The following is a 20,936-nucleotide window of genomic DNA, read 5'->3' as shown; positions in this document are numbered from 1 at the left end:
TTGTGGGAACAGTTTGGGGAAGGTGCATATGGCTGTCATTGATGCACAAAGCTAGGTCACCAACGGCAGGTTGAGTTTTGTGAGGAAGAACTTGCTCATCAAACATTTTAGGACAAATTCCAACAGATGGGGGAACCAATGGATTTTGGGTCATATAAAAAAGACGCACTTCCAACATTTTGTCGAAAAAGTCCTTCTAGGAGGGTGGAAGCGGTCGGATCCATTCAGCTCTCTAAACTTTAGGCCACATGTGAAGCGCAACCAGAACCTCCCCCATCATTCCTTCACATGTTTGTATCGCCTTCACAACCCAAAAGGTTTCTGACTGTGCATGCAAAGACTTGACAAGCATTACCTCTGGAATGTCATGTAGAAATATGTCAAAACAGAACAGACAAGCAAATTAACACAATAAAAAACAATTAAAACCCCACGAGAAAGTACTTTTGTTTTTCAATATTTAATGCAAAAAAAACTTTTTTTGTAATGTATTGGGGAAGAGTTTGTGTGTGTAGGTGCATGCTTGTTTTTGCTCTGGCATGCAAACACATGCTTTAAAAATGGAGGTGTTGCAATCATAACGTTGCAATATTTAAGATATGTGATCATACACTCACCATTGAATGTCTTTTTGAGCGTGCAGCTGGGCGGGCGCCTGGGGGCACATGCCAGCAGTTCATCCAGACTCTCAACTTTGAAATCGGCTAGGGTCTCCTTTTCGGATTGTTCGCCGCTGCAGAACAAAACCATGTTGGAGTGCAATGACCCTCTAATCTCAAACACGGCTGGAACAGGAGCAGACATTATTGAGTTAGTGTCTCTCAAGCAAAAATAAATGCTACTGTATGTATAAAACGAATCAATAATAACAGTATATTGTTGGGTGAACACATCTATGTCAGTGTTATTGAAGTTATTGCATGTTGTACTGATGAGTACACGTTCTGTAACTGTGGTTCTCAAACTTTTTCACCAAGTACCAACTCAGAAAAAACTTTGCTCTCCAAGTACCACCATAATGACCAACATTAAAATACAGTAGCGTATTAGGCCTAGTTATTCATTAAAACAAGGCAAATATTTTGTTTAACAAGTTTATTTAATATTTTTGGCCAATGTAACATTACACACAGTGAAAAGTAACACTGTGTTTGAATATAGGAAAATAAAACACTGTACTTTAATCAAGTGATTCTTTGGCGTACCACTAGATACCAGTGTTTCTTAACCATTTTAACCTCGGGGCCTAACCACAGAGGGACCTGGGGCCCACTCAAATATTACCACTGAATGAGTAATCTTGGTAGTCAATAATTATATCTAAATTACGTACAGTTTACAACCTTGTCAAGTGATATGAAAGCATGTGTTAATCACAAAGATTATTACCAAGGCTTAGGTCAGGCTGATTACAAAAATAAATACTAATCAAATATAGTAAAAAATAAGGGACTGATGAAAACTGATGAAAATAAATTTACAGACAATTACGCAATGCTAAAATTAATACATTTTAACTCAGGGGTGTTCAAACACCGACCCACCGGCATCTTCAATTTGGCCCACGAGACGACAGGTTCAATTTCCTGTCGTCTCTAGTTCAATTTCAATAAGCAACCTGGCCGTGCGGGGTGTTTTCATAATAAATGTAAATACCCAGGGTTCTGACAGGTGGCAAACTGTCACCATCTTGTCGGTAATGTGAGAAACTCAGGTCAATGACCATGATGTGTACTTTCTTGACATTTCAAGCACATAATTTACCTGTATAACCCAAACCAAACAACCTTTCTTAGTCATGGTGCAGGAAAAAAAATTCAGCCACCGCAAAAAGTCAACACACATTGTGGATAATATAAAAACAAATCTGCCATCACCATAAAAAAAATCAAAATTACACCCATTGCAAGGCATGATGGGAAACATACAAAATAAAACTCTCTCCACACTTATCCATGTTCGACTTTTAGCTGCTTGATATTTCTGAGTGATTACAAAGCTTTAAAGAGGTCATCACGGTTCATGTCCTATACAAGGTAGGAGTTGAACTTTCACTTACTCTTAAAATTAAAATCTAATAATTATTAATTATATATCCATTATATTATTATAATACACACACACACACACACACACACATGCATATATATATATATATATATATATATATATATATATATATACAGTGACGTGCAGTCACTAGAGGCAGGTGAGGCAGGGCCTCACCTGCCATCATGGAAAGAAAAAAAATGTAAAAAGAAAAAAAAAAATTTAAATTGTTATATGTATCCAGTGATTATACTATACAGTTATTTTCCATTTAACTTCACCAGTTTTAGATTATTTTTATTCAAAATCGCTGAATTTTCACATTTGCCGTTCAAATACTGAGAACAGACGGTGCGGTGAACAGCAGCCAGTTGAGGCACGTCACTCAGTGCCTCAACATGGACGGACTCGGCTAACTGCTGGCCTGCTGTGCAGTGAGGCCATATTGCTATATGAACTATATTATACATTTCCATAGTTTAGTTAGCTGAGGTATATAATGTACAGTGTATTTTGTCAACAACTGTATGTGTGTAAAGTATTTCTTGTGCTGAGCGATCATAAAACGGCTGCAAAAGATGCACTGGCTGAGGCTCGCCTCCTGCACCCCCGCCGTAGAATTGTTATATCAACTAAAGCCCACACTTAAACATTCCACGTGCAAGATTGAATCTATTTAGAAAAATTATTTCATAAGAAGCCAAAAAGTGCAAAAACAATAATGTTGGTGTTGGAGGAGTTGTGAATGACTGCAGGGACACAACATTAGATACACCTGCAGACTGCAGGTGTACCTAATTCACAACTCCTCCAACACGAACATTATTGTTTTTGCACTTTTTGGCTTCTTATTAAATAACTTTTGTAACCTATTTTCATGGGCTTTCCTCTTTGTGATGTTAAGTTCCTGTTATGCGCTGTTATATAGTATAAGCTTATTTTGAAGGCGCTAAGAGCGTAAGTGATGTCACGTTGCGGAGGTTTTTGAAAGAAGGTAAATAAAGTGGTCCTCGTGTAAACTGGAGCCTCCGTGTTTGTTATTTTGTAGTTTCATACAGTATAGGCGACATTTATAAACCCTCGGTTACACTTTTTTAAATAGATTCAATCTTGCACGTGGAAAGTTTAAGTGAGGGCTTTAGTTGCGGCGCATGGACTTAATTTCTAAGTAAAGGTAAGACCATAATAACGTTCTTTTTATTAAATGTGCTTTTTTGTGTGCTACAGTTTGTATGTGTAAAGTTAAAGTTAAGTTAAAGTACCAATGATTGTCACACACACATTAGGTGTAATGAAATTTGTCCTCTGCATTCGACCCATCCCCTTGATCACCCCCTGGGAGGTGAGGGGAGCAGTGGGCAGCAGCGGCGCCGTGCCTGGGAATCATTTTTGGTGATTTAACCCCCAATTCCAACCCTTGATGCTGAGTGCCAAGCAGGGAAGAATGCTGGTATGAGCTTTTAAACATAACCTGTTAACTGCTGCCAATCAAATGGTGAATAAGATACTCTTTAGGGTTCATATGTTTGTAAATCTGACTGTGATGAAGTCAGTGCCTCACCAGCCATCAACCTCACCGCACGTCACTGTGTATATATATATATATATGTATATATATATATATATATATATACATACATACATACAGGTAAAAGCCAGTAAATTAGAATATTTTGAAAAACTTGATTTATTTCAGTAATTGCATTCAAAAGGTGTAACTTGTACATTATATTTATTCATTGCACACAGACTGATGCATTCAAATGTTTATTTCATTTAATTTTGATGATTTGAAGTGGCAACAAATGAAAATCCAAAATTCCGTGTGTCACAAAATTAGAATATTACTTAAGGCTAATACAAAAAAGGGATTTTTAGAAATGTTGGCCAACTGAAAAGTATGAAAATGAAAAATATGAGCATGTACAATACTCAATACTTGGTTGGAGCTCCTTTTGCCTCAATTACTGCGTTAATGCGGCGTGGCATGGAGTCGATGAGTTTCTGGCACTGCTCAGGTGTTATGAGAGCCCAGGTTGCTCTGATAGTGGCCTTCAACTCTTCTGCGTTTTTGGGTCTGGCATTCTGCATCTTCCTTTTCACAATACCCCACAGATTTTCTATGGGGCTAAGGTCAGGGGAGTTGGCGGGCCAATTTAGAACAGAAATACCATGGTCCGTAAACCAGGCACGGGTAGATTTTGCGCTGTGTGCAGGCGCCAAGTCCTGTTGGAACTTGAAATCTCCATTTCCATAGAGCAGGTCAGCAGCAGGAAGCATGAAGTGCTCTAAAACTTGCTGGTAGACGGCTGCGTTGACCCTGGATCTCAGGAAACAGAGTGGACCGACACCAGCAGATGACATGGCACCCCATGCTTTATTTCTTTTTGTAGTATATTTGTACTAGGGATTTAGGGTTTTATGCTGCCGATTCCGATACTGATCATCTATGAGTGAGATCGGTTGATACCAATACCGCACAGGAAATGGTCAGAGACTCATTTTAATTTACTTTAATGGGGAACAGCACTTTTTGGGGAATTTTGCGCGTCATCATCATCTTTTCTGTGCGTTCTAAATAGTAATAGAAGATCTGCGTACTACCAACTTTGATACTATAAGGCAGTGTTTTTCAACCACTGTGCCGCGGCACACTAGTGTGCCATGAGATATTGTCTGGTGTGCCATGGGAGATGATCTAATTTCACCTATTTGGGTTAAAAATATTTTTTGCAAACCGGTAATTATAGTCTGCAAATGATGTGTTGTTGTTGAGTGTCGGTGCTGTCTAGACCTCGACAGAGTAACCATGTAATACTCTTCCATATCAGTAGGTGGCAGCCGGTAGCTAATTTCTTTGTCGATGTCGGAAACAGCGGGAGGCAGGGTGCAGGTAAAAAAGGTATCTAATGCTTAAACCAAAAATAAACAAAAGGTGAGTGCCCCTAAGAAAAAGCATTGAAGCTTAGGGAAGGCTATGCAGAACGAAACTAAAACTGAACTGGCTACAAAGTAAACAAAAACAGAATACTGGACGACAGCAAAGACTTACTGTGGAGCAAAGACGGCGTCCACAATGTACATCCGAACATGACATGACAATCAACAGTGTCCCCACAAAGGAGGATAAAAACAACTGAAATATTCTTGATTGCTAAAACAAAGTAGATGCGGGAAATATCGCTCAAAGGAAGACATGAAACTGCTACAGGAAAATACCAAAAAAAGAGAAAAAGCCACTAAAATAGGAGCGCAAGACAAGAACTGAAACACTACACACAGGAAAACAACAAAAAACTCCAAATAAGTCACGGCGTGATGTGACAGGTGGTGACAATACACCTACTTTGAGACAAGAGCTATAGTGATCTATGCTTGGTTATGGTTTAAAGTCATATCCAACAATTGCGACAACGACTTTTTACTGTCAACTTAATTTAGTTTTTTAATGATTTCTGCTGGTGGTGTGTCTCCGCATTTTTTCAACGCAAAAAATGTGCCTTGGCTCAAAAAAGGTTGAAAAACACCCCGAAAGGGACAAGCGGTAGAAAAAGGGATGGATGGATGGATGGATGGCTCTCAACTTGGCTCTCAACCAATGGAACGCAGCATAAGACGATCGCAAAACCACTAGAAAGCAGTTTTTTCTATCAGAGAAGTGAGGATTATTCTGAATCTAGCAGGAGGGCACAAGTGCTGAAAGATACAACCATCCCGTCTGTCTGCATTATTTTAAAACGTGTCAATTGTTGAATGTATTTATGCTGAGTGCCATTGACAGTTTAACAATATCAATACAATATTTAAACAACTTCCTTATTTTACTACCGTATTTTTCGGAGTATAAGTCGCACTGGCCGAAAATGCATAATAAAGAAGGAAAAAAACATATTTAAGTCGCACTGGAGTATAAGTCGCATTTTTGGGGGAAATGTATTTGATAAAACCCAACACCAAGAATAGACATTTGAAAGGCAATTTAAAATAAATAAAGAATAGTGAACAACAGGCTGAATAAGTGTACGTTATATGATGCATAAATAACCAACTGAGAACGTGCCTGGTATGTTAACGTAACATATTATGGTAAGAGTCATTCAAATAACTATAACATATAGAACATGCTATACGTTTAGCAAACAATCTGTCACTCCTAATCGCTAAATCCCATGAAATCTTATACGTCTAGTCTCTTACGTGAATGAGCTAAATAATATTATTTGATATTTTACGGTAATGTGTTAATAATTTCACACATAAGTCGCTCCTGAGAATAAGTCTCACCCCCGGCCAAACTATGAAAACAACTGCGACTTATAGTCCCAAAAATACGGTACTTTCTGTAAAGTAGGTGAAAAGACAATATAACATACATCCATAAACGTGGACGCATGTGAAAAAGTGCAATATATTTATATGTACAATATATTTATATATATTTATTTATTTTATATATATATTTATATATTATTTATATATATTTATTTATTTATATATGCACCTTATTGCTTTTTTATCATGCACTACCATGAGCTTAGGTAACAAAATTTCGTTCTTATCTGTGCTGTAAAGTTCAAATTTGAATGACAATAAAAAGGAAGTCTAAGTCTAAGTCTATTATTATTAATTTAAGGGAGTGTGTATGGAGACACATAATCAGCAGTTAGCTTGTCAGCCGGGGGACGAAAAATAGTGTCAGCCAGAGAGCATCTGCATTTGAGACCGGCATTAAATTATTAATCAGCATTAATCAGCGATCACATATGTTTTCACGAAAATCGGACACATTTCTACTACTACATCATTGCTCTTCTGATTTCTTAGAAATCACAAATACAAATAGACAGAGTAGATATTGAAAGGGTAAAATAAAACACATTTTTGGGTGTAATAATAAAAGATAAAATGAACTGGAAATCTCATGTAAAACATATACAACATAAAGTAGCAAGTAACACGTCAATAATGAATAAAGCAAAAAATGTTCTAGACCAAAAATCCCTTCATATACTGCTCACTAGTGTTACCATATCTTGTGCAGAAATATGGGGAAATAACCACAAATGTGCGCTTCACTAACTAAGTGTGTTACAAAAAAGATCAATCAGAATAATACATGATATTGGATATAGAGAACATACAAACCCTTTATTTATTAAATCACAATTATTGAAATTCAACGATTTGGTGCATTTGCAAACAGCTAAAATGATGTACAAAGCAAACTATAACCTGCTACCCAAAAATGTACAACAATTCTTCTCAACAAAAGAGGAGAAATATAACCTTCGAGGAAAATCTAATTTAAAACATTTGTGTGCTCGTACAACACTTAAAACCTTTAGCATATCCGTATGTGGAATTAAATTATGGAATGGATTAACCAAAGAAATCAAACAAAGCACCAATATAATTCAATTTAAAAGGCTGTTTAAACTACAAGTGTTCACAAAGTACACAGAACAAGAATTATGATGAACATCTTGAACCCTTTTTTTTTTCGACATAAAGATTATTTATATATTTAATATTTGTTTACTTACTATGGTATATTATTTATTTATTATTTATTCATTCACTGTTCTGTTACAGACAACAAGGAAATTGGATACAATCGCTACGGTATGAAAAGGGGTACGATTAAATAAACTCTGCTTCTTCCTACTCCTTTTCGGACGTGCTGTAATGAAACAACTGGAAATATGTGATGCATTACATTGTATCGTATGCATGTTCCAAATAAACTGAGACTGAACTGAACTGAACAAGCAGACACTGCATACATAACCATCCATTCCATTCTTCTATTCATCTAAGTCAGTGTTTTTCAACCACTGTGCCGCGGCACACTAGTGTACCGTGAGATATTGTTTGGTGTGCCGTGGGACATTATGTATTTTCACCTAATTGGGTTAAAAATATTTAATGCAAACCAGTAATTATAATCCGCAAATAATGTGCCGTTGTTGAGAGTCTGTTCTGTCTCGAGCTCGGCATATCAGTAGGTGGCAGCATGTAGCTAATTGCTTTGTAGATGTCGGGAACATGGTTTGTCGTAATCACAATATACGGGAGACAGCGTGCAGGTAAAAAGGTATCTAATGCTTAAACCAAAAATAAACAATAGGCGAGTGCCGCTAAGAAAAGGCATTGAAGCTTAGGGAAGGCTATGCAAAATGAAACTAAAACTGAACTGGCTGCGAAGTAAACAAAAACAAAATGCTGGACGACAGCAAAGACTTACAGCGTGTGGAGCAGACGGCGTCCACAAAGTACATCCATACATGACAAACAACAGCAAAATAGGAACGCAAGATAAGAACTAAAACACTACACACAGGAAAACAGCAACAAACTCCAAATAAGTCACGGCGTGATGTGACAGGTGGTGACAGTACACCTACTTTGAGACAAGAGCTATAGTGATTCATGCTTGGTTATGGTTTGAATTCATATCCAACAATTGCGAGAACAGCTTTTTATTGTCAGTATCGGCTGCTGAGTTTCATTTTTTTATGTTTTCTGCTTGCGGTGTGCCTCTGGATTTTTTCAATGAAAAAAATGTGCCTTGGCTCAGAAAAGATTGAAAAACACTGATCTAAGTATTTTGATTCTTGATCCATATTTCACAGTCTTGTTAAGTTACGGCATCTGTGCATCAGTTGAGGACGTCTCTGCGCTGCTGACCTGTCTCCACTCAAGATGATCTCCTGCTGGCCCCACTATGGACTGGACTCTCACAATATTATGCTAGATCCACTCGACGTCCATTGCACCGGTCGCCCAGGGGGGGGTCCCCACATCTGCAGTCCCCTCCAAGGTTTGTATCCCATTGGGTTGAGTTTTTTCTTGCCCTGATGTGGGATCTGAGCCGAGGATGTCGTTGTGGCTTGTGCAGCCCTTTGAGACACTCGTGATTTAGGGCTATATAAGTCAACTTTGATTGATTGATTGATAGATAAATAATCATCAAGCGAAAGTGATGGCCTCCAGACGTCATTAACTCGATGACAACAAAGTATCCAAATATTAAAGAGACTGTTCGTTGTTGTCTCTGGGACTGCTTCCCCGCCTGTACGGTATGTCAGTAATTTTCATTAAAAATAATTAGTCATTGTAAAAATACATTTAAAAAAAATATATATGTTTAAACCACGAGCAGTCAGATAATATAGGTTTTTGATTTACTGCTCCTTTAAAAATTATGGTTATTTTATTATTATGACTGTCGCTACTCTGCAAGTACAGAATTGCAGGTAGTATTTTTTTTTTTTTCTTCCAAAAATCCATCAAAAAATCACTGGTCGGAAGGAAGCGGCTCCCCGCACACCGTGACCACGACTTCTCGGAAGACAGCAGGAACTTCACTCGGTGACAGAAAACACCGTGAGTATGGCTTCCTGCGCGTCTTGCACCTTACTCACGGAGAGGCTGGCTCTGCTAGACGGCCGTGTCCGCCAGTTAGAGCAGAGTAATCTCGTAACTTTAGATGTTGCAGACACATCTGCTAGCGTTAGCTGTAGCGAGCTAACTAGCCCAGCCTGTAGTAGTCCTAAGCGGCCTACAAGCTACGGTGTACCGGTTGAGACGCATAATAGATTTAGCTCTTTAGCTAGTCCTACACCCCAGTCTACCGGGCACCACACCTTAGTCATAGGGGACTCCATCACCCGAAACATAAAGCTTAGCAAACCAGCCACAATTAAGTGTATCCCCGGTGCCAGAGCACCTGACATTGAAGCTAATCTTAGGGAGCTAACTCGCAACAGGCCTAGTAAACACATACGACAGGCTAATCGCACCACTAGTTATGCGAATATATTTGTACACGTTGGCTCCAATGACACTAGAATGAGACAGTCAGAGATTACAAAGAGAAACATAGCCAGGACTTGTGATCTCGCTAGAAAGATGTCCAGGCATCGAGTAATTGTCTCTGGCCCCCTGCCTGCGAGAGGCAATGATGAGAGATATAGCAGATTATTAGTGATTCCCAGAGCCCAAAAAAAGTCTGCGGGCTATAGAGCGTTTTCTATTCGGGCTCCAGTACTATGTAATGCCCTCCCGGTAACAATTAGAGATGCTACCTCAGTAGAAGCATTTAAGTCCCATCTTAAAACTCATTTGTATACTCTAGCCTTTAAATAGATCCCCCTTTTAGACCAGTTGATCTGCCGTTTCTTTTCTTTTCTCCTCTGCTCCCCTTTTCCTTGTGGGGGGGGGGGGGGGGGGGGGGGGGGGCAGGTCAGGTGGCCATGGATGAAGTGCTGGCTGTCCAGAGTCGGGACCCGGGGTGGACCGCTCGCCTCAGCATCGGCTGGGAACATCTCTGCGCTGCTGACCCGTCTCCGCTCGGGATGGTGTCCTGCTGGCCCCACTATGGACTGGACTCTTACTATTATGTTGGATCCACTATGGACTGGACTCTCACAATATTATGTCAGACCCACTCGACATCCATTGCATTCGGTCTCCCCTAGAGGGGGGCGGGGGGGTTACCCACATATGCGGTCCTCTCCAAGGTTTCTCATAGTCATTCACATCGACGTCCCACTGGGGTGAGTTTTTCCTTGCCCTTATGTGGGCTTTGTACCGAGGATGTCGTTGTGGCTTGTGCAGCCCTTTGAGACACTTGTGATTTAGGGCTATATAAATAAACATTGATTGATTGATTGATTGATTAACATTAACATATTACTGGACTAAAGTATATTCAGCAGATGCAGCAATGTAGACGGTGGCACTTTCAGCTAAGGGCCACAAGGGCAGTTGTCTCAAGTGACATTCTCTAGGGAGCGCCGCAAGGATGAGGGGGAAAAAAACAAGGTCAGGATACAGCATATGTCTCAAATGTGAGTCCTTGACAGGCATCCACCCATACCGTCCAGATGAAGTGGATAAAACCAAATCAGGTCTCTAACATGTTGTGGCGAGCTTGAGTCGCACAGGAAATGGTCCGAGACTAATTTTAATTTACTTTAAAGGGGAACAGCACTTTTTTTGGAATTTTGCGCATCGTCATCATCTTTTCTGTATATTCTAAATAGTAATAGAAGATCCGCACGCTACCAACTTGATACTATATGGCTCTCAACCACTGGAATGCAGCATAAGACGATCTCAAAACCACTAGAAAGCATTTTTATCAAAGAAGTGAGGATTATTCTGAATTCAGCACAAGTGCTGAAAGATACAACCATCCCGTCTGTTGGCATTATTTAAAACGTTTCGCAATAATACTACATGATAATGCTCCAAGGCTCTTACAAAGTCTGTAGTTAGTGGTAGCAAACACATAAAGTGCTCTCTATGTTGTTGCTGTTGTTGACATTGAGTTCACAGAGCGCATGGTAAAGGCATAGCTATGCGCCCAAGAAAGAAGTTGACAAAAATACTGTAAATATTAAATGTTATTATTAATGCACCTGTTACTACAATACATATATATTCACAGCATGTATATAAAACTGTGTTGGAGGTTTTTTAAGTGGGCTTTATTGGCAGATTGGATCACATCCCCATTACCTGCATTGTTAGTTGCCTCTTACTAGCAGTGTTTCACTATTTACAACACAAATAAAAGAGAAAGACATGCGGATGCACTGCAGATTATTTAATTTCTAGAAATGTCCCTAGTTTTGCGAGGTATTTACTGATTTTTAGTCATTGACTTTACATGTAAATCTTAATTGTAGTCATAATTTGTCTATTCTAGTTTAAAAAAAAAAAAACATTTAAGAAAATACCTATTCAAATGAGATATTTTGGTTTTCCCCACAAAGAAACTCTCGAGGATTCCTAATTTAGGATTTGCAAGTTGAATAATGCTTGTTTTCAAAATAAAATACTTAGTTCTATCTTAAAAGTCCTGCTAACTTCTACATATTGTCGGAGGCAGATATTTACATATATCCGAATTTAAGTGTTACTTCTTTTATTTCATAATCATATTAAATTGTCGGAGGCAGATATTTACATATATCCGAATTTAAGTGTTACTTCTTTTATTTCATAATCATATTACAAAACAGCTAGTGTTTTTCTTCCAATTGTGGTCTTTTGGTTGTCTGCAAATACTGTGTGCTCACCTTGAATATGGAATGTAAGAAAGAGAGATACTCCTTCTTCTTATCTATTCTTATGTCCAGGTGCGGAGGACAATGGGCATGTGTTTGGGCTGGAGGGACAAGACTGCGAGGGGGAGAGAGACTTGATAGAATAGAAGTTTTCCATTTTTGGGGGGCAGACCATCTTAGCTGCGCGATTGAATGTTCTATGCTGGACTGGTCTCAGTATGTTTACAAAGCTTTGCAAATATATTACAAAATACCTATTCTGTCTCTGGTGGTTCTTCTACTCAGCTTTAAGTGTCGTAAAGAGCTTGGGAGCGACCAGCAACTTGAATTCCCTGGGAGGAACAACTGGTCCAAACGCAACAATATACAAGTCTTAATTTAGGATGTTGTAACGACGGGGATCGTGGATCGTTCTCCCAAGATGCAGACGGAACTCCGGAGGCAAGGTGCAGGTAAGGAATTTATTTATTGTCCATAAACCATGCAGGAAATGCAGAAAAACAAAACAAGCGTGCCGATAGCACAGGTAGCAAAGCTAAGAAAAAGACTAGCGTGAAAGCTTAGCATACAAACAGGCATAGGAATCAAAAAGTACACAATGTAACTGTTGCGAAGTGCAAACAAGAAAGCCAGACAGTGTGTGGCGAAAAACAGGAATAAGTAGGTCTCTGATTAGTGCCCGGGTGCAGGTGAGCATTTTTTGTGGTGCCCTTTTTTTTTAAAAGTATTGAAATACATTTTGGTACCGAAAATATTGGTATTGGGTCAACCCTATGCAGTAGTATTTCTTATTTTTAATCAATTGAAATATTACACATTATAAGGGGAACTCACCTCTCCTGTGGGCTCGTAGATGAGGGCAGGCTTGTCCGGGTGCCGTGCTGCCATCTTTGCAAACAAGGCGGGTATAGTCCTCCTTGCGTTTTGGTACATGGCCAACCTCACTCGCAATAAAACGAGCAGACATCTGTCAGGCAGAAACAAGCAGGAATATGAGCAAACTGATCCAGCAGAGAAAGTGGGAGAAAAAGACGCTGTCTTACAAAAAGTCCCGTTTGCAGGTGCACAGAGCCACCAAGATGAACTTCCAGGAGCCTCCACAGAACAGGCCTCTGCCTGTTCTGTGGAACAGCAGCGCCAAGACAGTGCTGATCCAGTTGGAGGGGAGCAGCAGGAGAGCCCCCATCACAGTGAAGCAGCCAATGACGGCACTCATGGGACACATGTTGACCTGCACGGCCATGTTGGATGTCACTCACAGCGCAGGCTTGTTATCTGGAGGTGAGAAGATGCTCACCTGGGTGAAAGTGACACGCGGGACTCCGGACAAGTCAAGCTTTGCAGTCAGAGGGCGTACTTGTCTGAGCAGAAATGTGAGGGACGAGCAGGTTGGAGCAACAACTCTTACGTCACTGCAGCTCTGCCCTCAGCGGCATTCATTGGCCTCACAGCAACGTTGTCACTCAAGTCTCGGTTATGTCAACAACTGTTACGTTCCCATGTTCTCCTTCATCCCATTCACTGTACAGAGAATAATACATCTCAGTCTACACACTGTTAGCATGCAAAAGTATTTTTGAAAGAAGTCATTGTGACATGGAACTAAATAGTTAGGCAAATACTGTAATTTACATTATGTAATTCTCCGTTAGGTAATAATGAACTTTGTTATGCAAACATAAACGACGCTTGGTACTATTGCCATGTCTCAAAGTCTTTTGTTTACCCTCAGAAGAAAAAGGCTAACTTTTTCGTCCTTTTAATAAATATTTGCTGTATTTTTGGCCATAATACTTTTTGTGTCACTCCATTCATAAGGCGCACTTAAAATCCTTTAATTTTCTCAAAAATCACCTTATAACCTGGTACACCTAATATTTCTGCTTGTGCTTACCGACCTCGAAGCAATTTTATTTGGTACATGGTGTAATGATAAGTGTGACCAGCAGATGGCAGTCAGACATAAGCGATACGTGTGGACTGCAGGTTGACGCCTGTTCAATAAATAATGCTAGCAGGTACCCATAAGTAAGCAACACCAAAACTTTGATGCAGGGGACCCCCAAAATCCAGACCGCGGAACGTCCCAAGCTAAAAAAAATGATATATATATTTTTTTTTATTATTATTTTGTTAAATCTGTTCTTTCTAATACATCGTCTACTGCTTGCTACTCTCGGGGTCTCCTAGCCGCTCAGGCAATTCATATTGTCTAAAAATGCATTTTCCCCATCGATATGTTGGGCGAGCGCACAGCAAGTGCGCGAGGAATATATATACTGCGATGAGGTGGCGACTTGTCCAGGGTGTACCCCGCCTTCCGGCCGATTGTAGCTGAGATAGGCTCCAGCGCCCCCCGCGACCCCGAAGGGAATAAGCGGTAGAAAATGGATGGATATATATATATATATATATATATATATATATATATATATATATATATATATATATATATATATATATACACACACACACATACACAGCCCGGCCCCCGGCCAAAATTTTAAAAACTCAATGTGGCCACCCGAGTCAAAAAGTTTTGGGATCCCTGCTTTGATGTTTCATTGAGACACTAGAACATTACACGCGGCGCTCAAAAATCTGTCAGACTGTTTTAGTTGTACTTTGGGAAGCTACGAAGCCGCACCGCTTGATGGAACGCAGAGCATTAAGGCTACAGTAGTCAGACGTACTGTGCTTCAACATACGGATATTATTATAGTCTGTGTAAAGGGCACCTATTATGAGATATATTATCTGGTGTTTTGTTTCGCAATATTATGCACAACCAACTTTTGTTACCTATTGGTACCTGCTGATGTGTGTTTGGGATCTGCATAAGTCTATAAGAATATGGGCTTGTTTCCGCCATTATAAGTCAGCGCTGTAGTCAGTAAGGTCCTTCTTTTTCTCTATCCTCTTGTTGTGGGGCATTCATCCTCCGCTGTTGTCATTTCTAATAAAATGTAGCGTACAGTTCTAATTTATATTTGTCAGTAGAGTCGCTATGGAAGCGCTAAAAATGACTAGTAAGAAGAAGCCGTTGAAGTGGAGCCACGTAAATAAGACCGCCCACGAAACAGCAAATTCTGAAGCGATGGTCAGAAAACGACTTGAAGATGGTCTGTAAAACATAATCTTTGCAACATTTTTACCAAATAACCACCATTACATGTTTTGTAGACCACAAAGAAGTGTTTTACATTTAGAAAAAAAAAAATCATATAATGACCCTTTTAATGCGCCTTATAATCCAGTGCGCCTTTTGTATGAAAATAGATCTGAATAGACCGGCTCATGGTCCTGATTTTTCTTAAGAAAGTTCTGAAATCTCAATGTCCAATTCTTTCGCGGGTCTACGATACATGTGTCACGTTTTGACATGGCATGGTATTAATTTGTCTTTTAATCCCATGACAGAACAAAAATACAAAAACAGGGTTGTATCACAATAAGTGCACATGAAGCTTAAGGCTTAAAGCTAACGGTGATCATGGAAAAGCTATATGAGCATAGCGAACAATGTACCCGCGCCGAGTGAATGGTGAGACCGGGGATATAAAGTTTTAATGTAGACAGCAGGTGGGGACACTAATCAATACATGAAGGCTGCTGCGGGGAACAGGGCTCAATAAGTGGTCATGTCACAGCAGGACGACACACATGAAAAAGGAACCAAAATAGGAGCGATAGACAAGAGCTAAACACAGGCGTAGGGAAGAATAAAAGCAAAAGCAACACAAGATAAGACCTGGGCCTACCGGTCATGTCACCAGGGGAGTTAATCCACAATACCACAAAGACAAACACAACTTGGAGTAAAAAAAAATTCAAAAAGAAATAATGCTCATATGTTCAAATCTCAATCAACTTCAGCCCAAAACAAAAATATAAAACATTTTGTTTTGTTTTTATTTCAATTTTAACCTCTTTTGATGAAATGTCAGTTTTCAATTAGTATACATTTGCATAACATGAGTTATTTTACTATATGTGACCTCAAAACGCCTTCAAGCGGGGCAAGATTTAAAAAAAAAAAAAAACATTACATGTTTGATAATTTTCTTTATAGGACTGCAATAATTTGAAAGATTTGAGCAAAAAACTAAAATTGTATATATATATATATATATATATATATATATATATACACTATATTGCCAAAAGTATTTGTCCACCTGCCTTGACTCACATATGAACTTAAAGTGTCATCCAATTCCTAACCCATAGGGTTCAATATGATGCCAGTCCACCTTTTACAGCTATTACAGCTTCAACTCTTCTAGGAAGGCTGTTCACAAGGTTGCGGAGTGTGTTTATAGGAATTTTCCACCATTCTTCCAAAAGCGCATTGGTGAGGTCACGCGCTGATGTTGGTCAAGGAGGCCTGGCTCTCAGTCTCCGTTCTAATTCATCGGGTTCAGGTCAGTTCAATGAAAAAAAATTGACACCCCTGCTGTAATAGTCAGTCTTTATTTTAGATTAAGTGTGACCGTGGAGTGGATAAATAACGGCTTCTTGAACATTGCTATATAAATAAGAAAAAACACATTGTTAATAAATAACCTGGTCATAACCAGATGAACTTTTAAGGGTCATTGATCTGATTTAATCACATTGTCCTCAAAATGGCAAGATGCCAGCAAACATGAAACAGAGGTTAGTGCTTGTGCCTCACAATAAGAAGGTCCTGGGTTCGATCCCCGGTCTCCAGTTTTCCCCGTGACTGCGTGGGTTCCCTCCGGGCACTTTGTCTTCCTCCCACCTCCAAGGACATGCACCTGGGGATAGGTTGATAGGCAACACTAAATTGGCCCGAGTGTGTGAATGTTGTCTGTCTACCTGTGTTGGCCCTGCGATGAGGTGGAGACTTGTCCAGGGTGTACCCCGCCTTGCGCCCGAGTGCAGCTGGGATAGGCTCCAGCCACCCCGAAAGGGACAAGCGGTAGAAAATTAATGGAAGGTAGGATAACCAGATGACCTCATTCTTTGGACACATACCATTGCTGAAGCTAGACCTGACCAACTGCAACAAATCCAGGTGGTAACCTTTTTTTAGGGCAGGCTTGTGACTAGTGAGGAACGCCTTTTGAGAATTAGACAGTCAACTTTGACCTCTTAAGAATTAGAATAAGTATTGGAATTGACTTGTTGCTGATTTACCTTCAAATCAGCTGGGACAGTGTCAATCAAAATTGTGCATGATTATCTTTGCACATTGTTCATAGTGTCTTGAGTCAGCCAGAGTCCAGTGTAATGACAGAAACTTTAATAAAATATCTGGTGCATAATCTTTCAAGAAAACAGTAGAAAAACAACAAAGTAGAAAAATATGTTTATATACCTTCACTAGTCAATAGTCAAAATATTACATTCACCAGATGCCAAAAAAAAAACGCATAAAAGAATTCTAGAAAATAAATGCAGCTAAACTTCGTACTAAAGAACAGTTATTTTGTCAAAGACGGCATGACAAGATTGAAATGTAAACAAACATACAGGACTTTTACACCAAAAGATTGTCCTTGTCGTCTTCTAGTGGGACACTCTGACATCCTACTGTAGGATTCAGCTCTATAAATTACTTCACATCAAGTCTACTGTTCTATAGGAAGAAGAGCGTTTTCAAGTCATGAAAAGCAAACAATGAAGCTTGTTTCTGGATATAAAAAAAAAAAAAAAAGGAAAAGTGCGACAATACGATTTAAGGTATATTTCTCCCAAGATTGAAACCTTGCAGTAACTTTGACGCAAAGCGGAGAGCAGCTTTTACAAAAAACGAAAATTAACTTGGGGTTTTAATCCACAAACACATTTTGATCACAGGAATGTGCACAGATAAACAGTTTTCAAACTCCCAAAATATCTTTTTGGGCCTCATTTGTTTCAGTCGGCCCTTAAAGTAACGATAATGCACACATATAGAAAGTGTACTCCGAGCAAAATAACTATAGGGATGGTCCGATACTGGGCAGGTACCGTGTCCTATTGTATATTTTGAAGTGGATACGCTACTAATTGTAAGTTTATAAACAATAATGATTGAAGTTATGGTCAACACTGCAGCACCTTCTTAACAGCCACATTAAGTCAATACCATCAGCAGCTTATTACCAACTGAAAAACATTGCCAAAATCAGAGGAATAATGTCTAAATCAGACTTAAAAGATTAATCCATGCCTTTGTCTCCAGCAGGTTTGACTACTATAATTGTCTTCTAACTGGGCTCTCTAAACGAGCTGTAAGGAAGCAACAGTACATCCAAATGTTGCTGCTCGAGTCCTGAATAGAACCAGGAAATACGACCATATTAGTCCAGTGCTTAGGTCACTGCACTGGCTTCCTGTTGCTCAGTGAATAGACTTTAAAACAGTTCTCCTTGTGTACAAGTAATTCCCTGGTCTAGTGCCAAAGTACATCTCTGACATGTTAGAACCATATGAACCATCTGGGCCTCTAAGAACCCCAGGGAGTGGTCTCCTGCTGGTGCCGAGAGTCAGGACCAAACATGGTGAGGCTGCATTTTAGTTTTATGCTCCTAAAATCTACAATAGTCTCCCTGCAGTTGTGAGACAGGCTTCAACATTGGCAATGTTCAAAGCCAGGTTGAAAAACCTTCTATTTATTGTGCATATGACAACTGAAATAATTGTATCTACACTATTTTATTTTTTCAATTATGATTGTTTTATGATGATTTTATTTCCTGATTTTAATTTGAGTTACGACTATTTTTATGAATATTTTATATTTTTATTTTTGCCCTCTTGTAATTTTTTGTGTACGAGTTGTGCTCTATAAATAACATTGCCTTGCTTTATTTAGCTGTGTTATTGTTATTCAAGTGTAGGCCATTTTAAATGTGAAGTATTTCAGTTCACTGGAATTCTAATTCATTTGTCCTTTGCCTCAGATTTAACTTTTGCAAATATTTTTTACTTTAGTCACTTTTATTGAATGGTACTGCTGTGTCTGGCAACCATTAAAAAATGCTACTAAAAGCTTTGTGCAGTTTAAGCAGCAGTAGCTGAGGTGCATGATTTGAATCATCTTGTGGGAAATTGAATTGATAAAAACCAATCTAAAGATAATTAATATATAATGCAGCGGTACCTCAATTTAAGAGTGCCCCAGCTTAAGAGTGTTTTAAAATAAGAGTTTTCAACCGGCTTGTTGTTATGCTTCAAGTTGCAAGCACAAATTTGCGTCACAAGCATCCCCGCCTTGAGTTGGTCTAGCAAATGTCACAGTGACTCCCGTAAGATCCGCCCAAAACATCTGATCTTACTCGCTAGCATTAGCTTATAACATGAGATCAACATAACTTTGTTTTCCGAAAATTGGAACAAAAAAAGTGAATGTGAAGGACAGTGAAGTGAATGATATTTGTTGAATTAAAGAAAAAAACATCAAACTGCTGATGGTGTGTTTGACTAAGAAGCAGCTGGAAGGAAATACCGTAGAAGTCCACTCTCCTAGGTAAATGTTGTATGATTACATTACTTAATAAAACTACTGTAGTTGTTAGTAGCACATTCTCTTGTATAGTTTATATACAATATTTCAGTGACACTTTAGTATGGGGAACATATTCACCATTAATTACTTGGTTATTAAAGTAACAAAGACTTAATTTAGAGTTATTTGGAGACTAGGGGAACATATAAGGGTTAGGGTTACTAATAAGCAGTAATTCTGAGGTTATTGAGGGAAGACTCTTAGTTAATGGCTTACTGGTTGTATAATAAGGCCATGCAGAATAAGGCATTAATAAGTACTTAATAATGACTAATTAAGAGCCAATATGTTACTCATTTGTATGTTAATAAACAACTAATTAATGGTGAATATGTGTTCCCCATACTAAAGTGTTACCAATTGAGATCACTTAAAAGATTGTTTTTATTTTTAAACGGCATGTTACATGTTAAAATCGTGCTGTTTTGGGGGGCAACTTAAATTAATTCTGATTCATTCATAAGTTGAGGTACTACTGTAGCAAATATCAAACAATCCAACTGAATAATTAGATATATTTGTTGCCCAGTTTGAACGCGGTGTTTTTAAACATGTATTTTGACCAAAATACATGCATTCAAATCTAGTTTAATAACATGCAAGGAGAAAAGAAGGTATTGGATTGGAATCAGTATCAGCAGATACAAAAAGCAGCGGAATTAGAATCGGCTTTTTTGGCCAAGTTCGTTTACCACACAAGGAATTTGACTCGGTAGACTGTGCAGTATCGTCCATGGTGGCCATTCGTAATGGATATGAAAAAGTGGTGTTCGGCCCATCCCCAAAATGTGCCAAAAGTGATTCAAGATACGTATTTTGTTTGATACCTCGTGGAGTTGTGTGATCACCACACTTGAGGCATTTTATAAATTATGTTTTGTCCACAATGAAATCAACTCGTATGGTTCGATACAGTGCAGGGAGGCTATCTTCTCTAAGGGACCCTTAAGATATTACCCATTGTTGTACTAGGAAAAGTCTCCCATGATAAAATCTATAATGTTTGTACTTAATAAATAGTCAATACCGCACTACGTAATATAGCTTATATGATGATAAAGATATGTTCAAGATGAAATTCTTCATAATCCTATGTCTACTGGTGGATTGGCTGCATTGGCCACTCTGAATTTAACTTTATGACATGACAAACACTATCTTGGTACCTGAATGCACCATCAGGATGACTCGGCTCAATTAAGGTGTATCAATTAATTACAATCTAATACAGGGAGCTACTCATATTTGGGATTCTCCAGTGTTCTGCCCACTCCGAGAACCCTAAAAGACAA

The 20,936-nt window shown here is 38.9% G+C and overlaps 2 protein-coding genes across 3 annotated transcripts in view; both read right to left on the bottom strand.

Annotated features, from left to right (window-relative positions):
* Window positions 1-13,495, bottom strand: part of LOC133624653 (long-chain fatty acid transport protein 4-like) — a 26,778-nt gene extending 13,283 nt beyond the window's left edge. Inside the window, exons 1-4 of the mRNA XM_072916464.1 lie at window positions 13,169-13,495; window positions 12,960-13,092; window positions 1,687-1,738; window positions 618-785 (exon numbers count right to left, since the gene is read on the bottom strand). Of these exons, the coding sequence (XP_072772565.1) occupies window positions 618-785; window positions 1,687-1,738; window positions 12,960-13,092; window positions 13,169-13,368 (553 nt within the window). The 5' untranslated portion in view covers window positions 13,369-13,495. The remainder of the gene's footprint in view (window positions 1-617; window positions 786-1,686; window positions 1,739-12,959; window positions 13,093-13,168) is intronic.
* A 3,175-nt stretch (window positions 13,496-16,670) lies between these two features.
* Window positions 16,671-20,936, bottom strand: part of LOC133624654 (adhesion G protein-coupled receptor E5-like) — a 51,714-nt gene continuing 47,448 nt past the window's right edge. The window contains exons 17-18 of one of the 2 annotated variants that reach the window (XR_012051250.1): window positions 16,968-20,925; window positions 16,671-16,906 (exon numbers count right to left, since the gene is read on the bottom strand). Coding sequence is in view for 1 of the 2 variants with exons in the window: in XM_061988425.2 (XP_061844409.2) it covers window positions 20,884-20,925 (42 nt within the window). In the remaining variant the exon portion in view is untranslated. Of the gene's footprint in view, window positions 20,926-20,936 lie in introns of both variants that reach the window. The other variant, XM_061988425.2, reaches the window with a different exon arrangement.

Source organism: Nerophis lumbriciformis, linkage group LG27, assembly GCF_033978685.3.
Source record: "Nerophis lumbriciformis linkage group LG27, RoL_Nlum_v2.1, whole genome shotgun sequence".
Classification (NCBI taxonomy): domain Eukaryota; kingdom Metazoa; phylum Chordata; class Actinopteri; order Syngnathiformes; family Syngnathidae; genus Nerophis; species Nerophis lumbriciformis.
The sequence above is the reverse complement of the archived record's forward strand: the minus strand, read 5'-3'. Positions and strand labels throughout refer to the sequence as shown.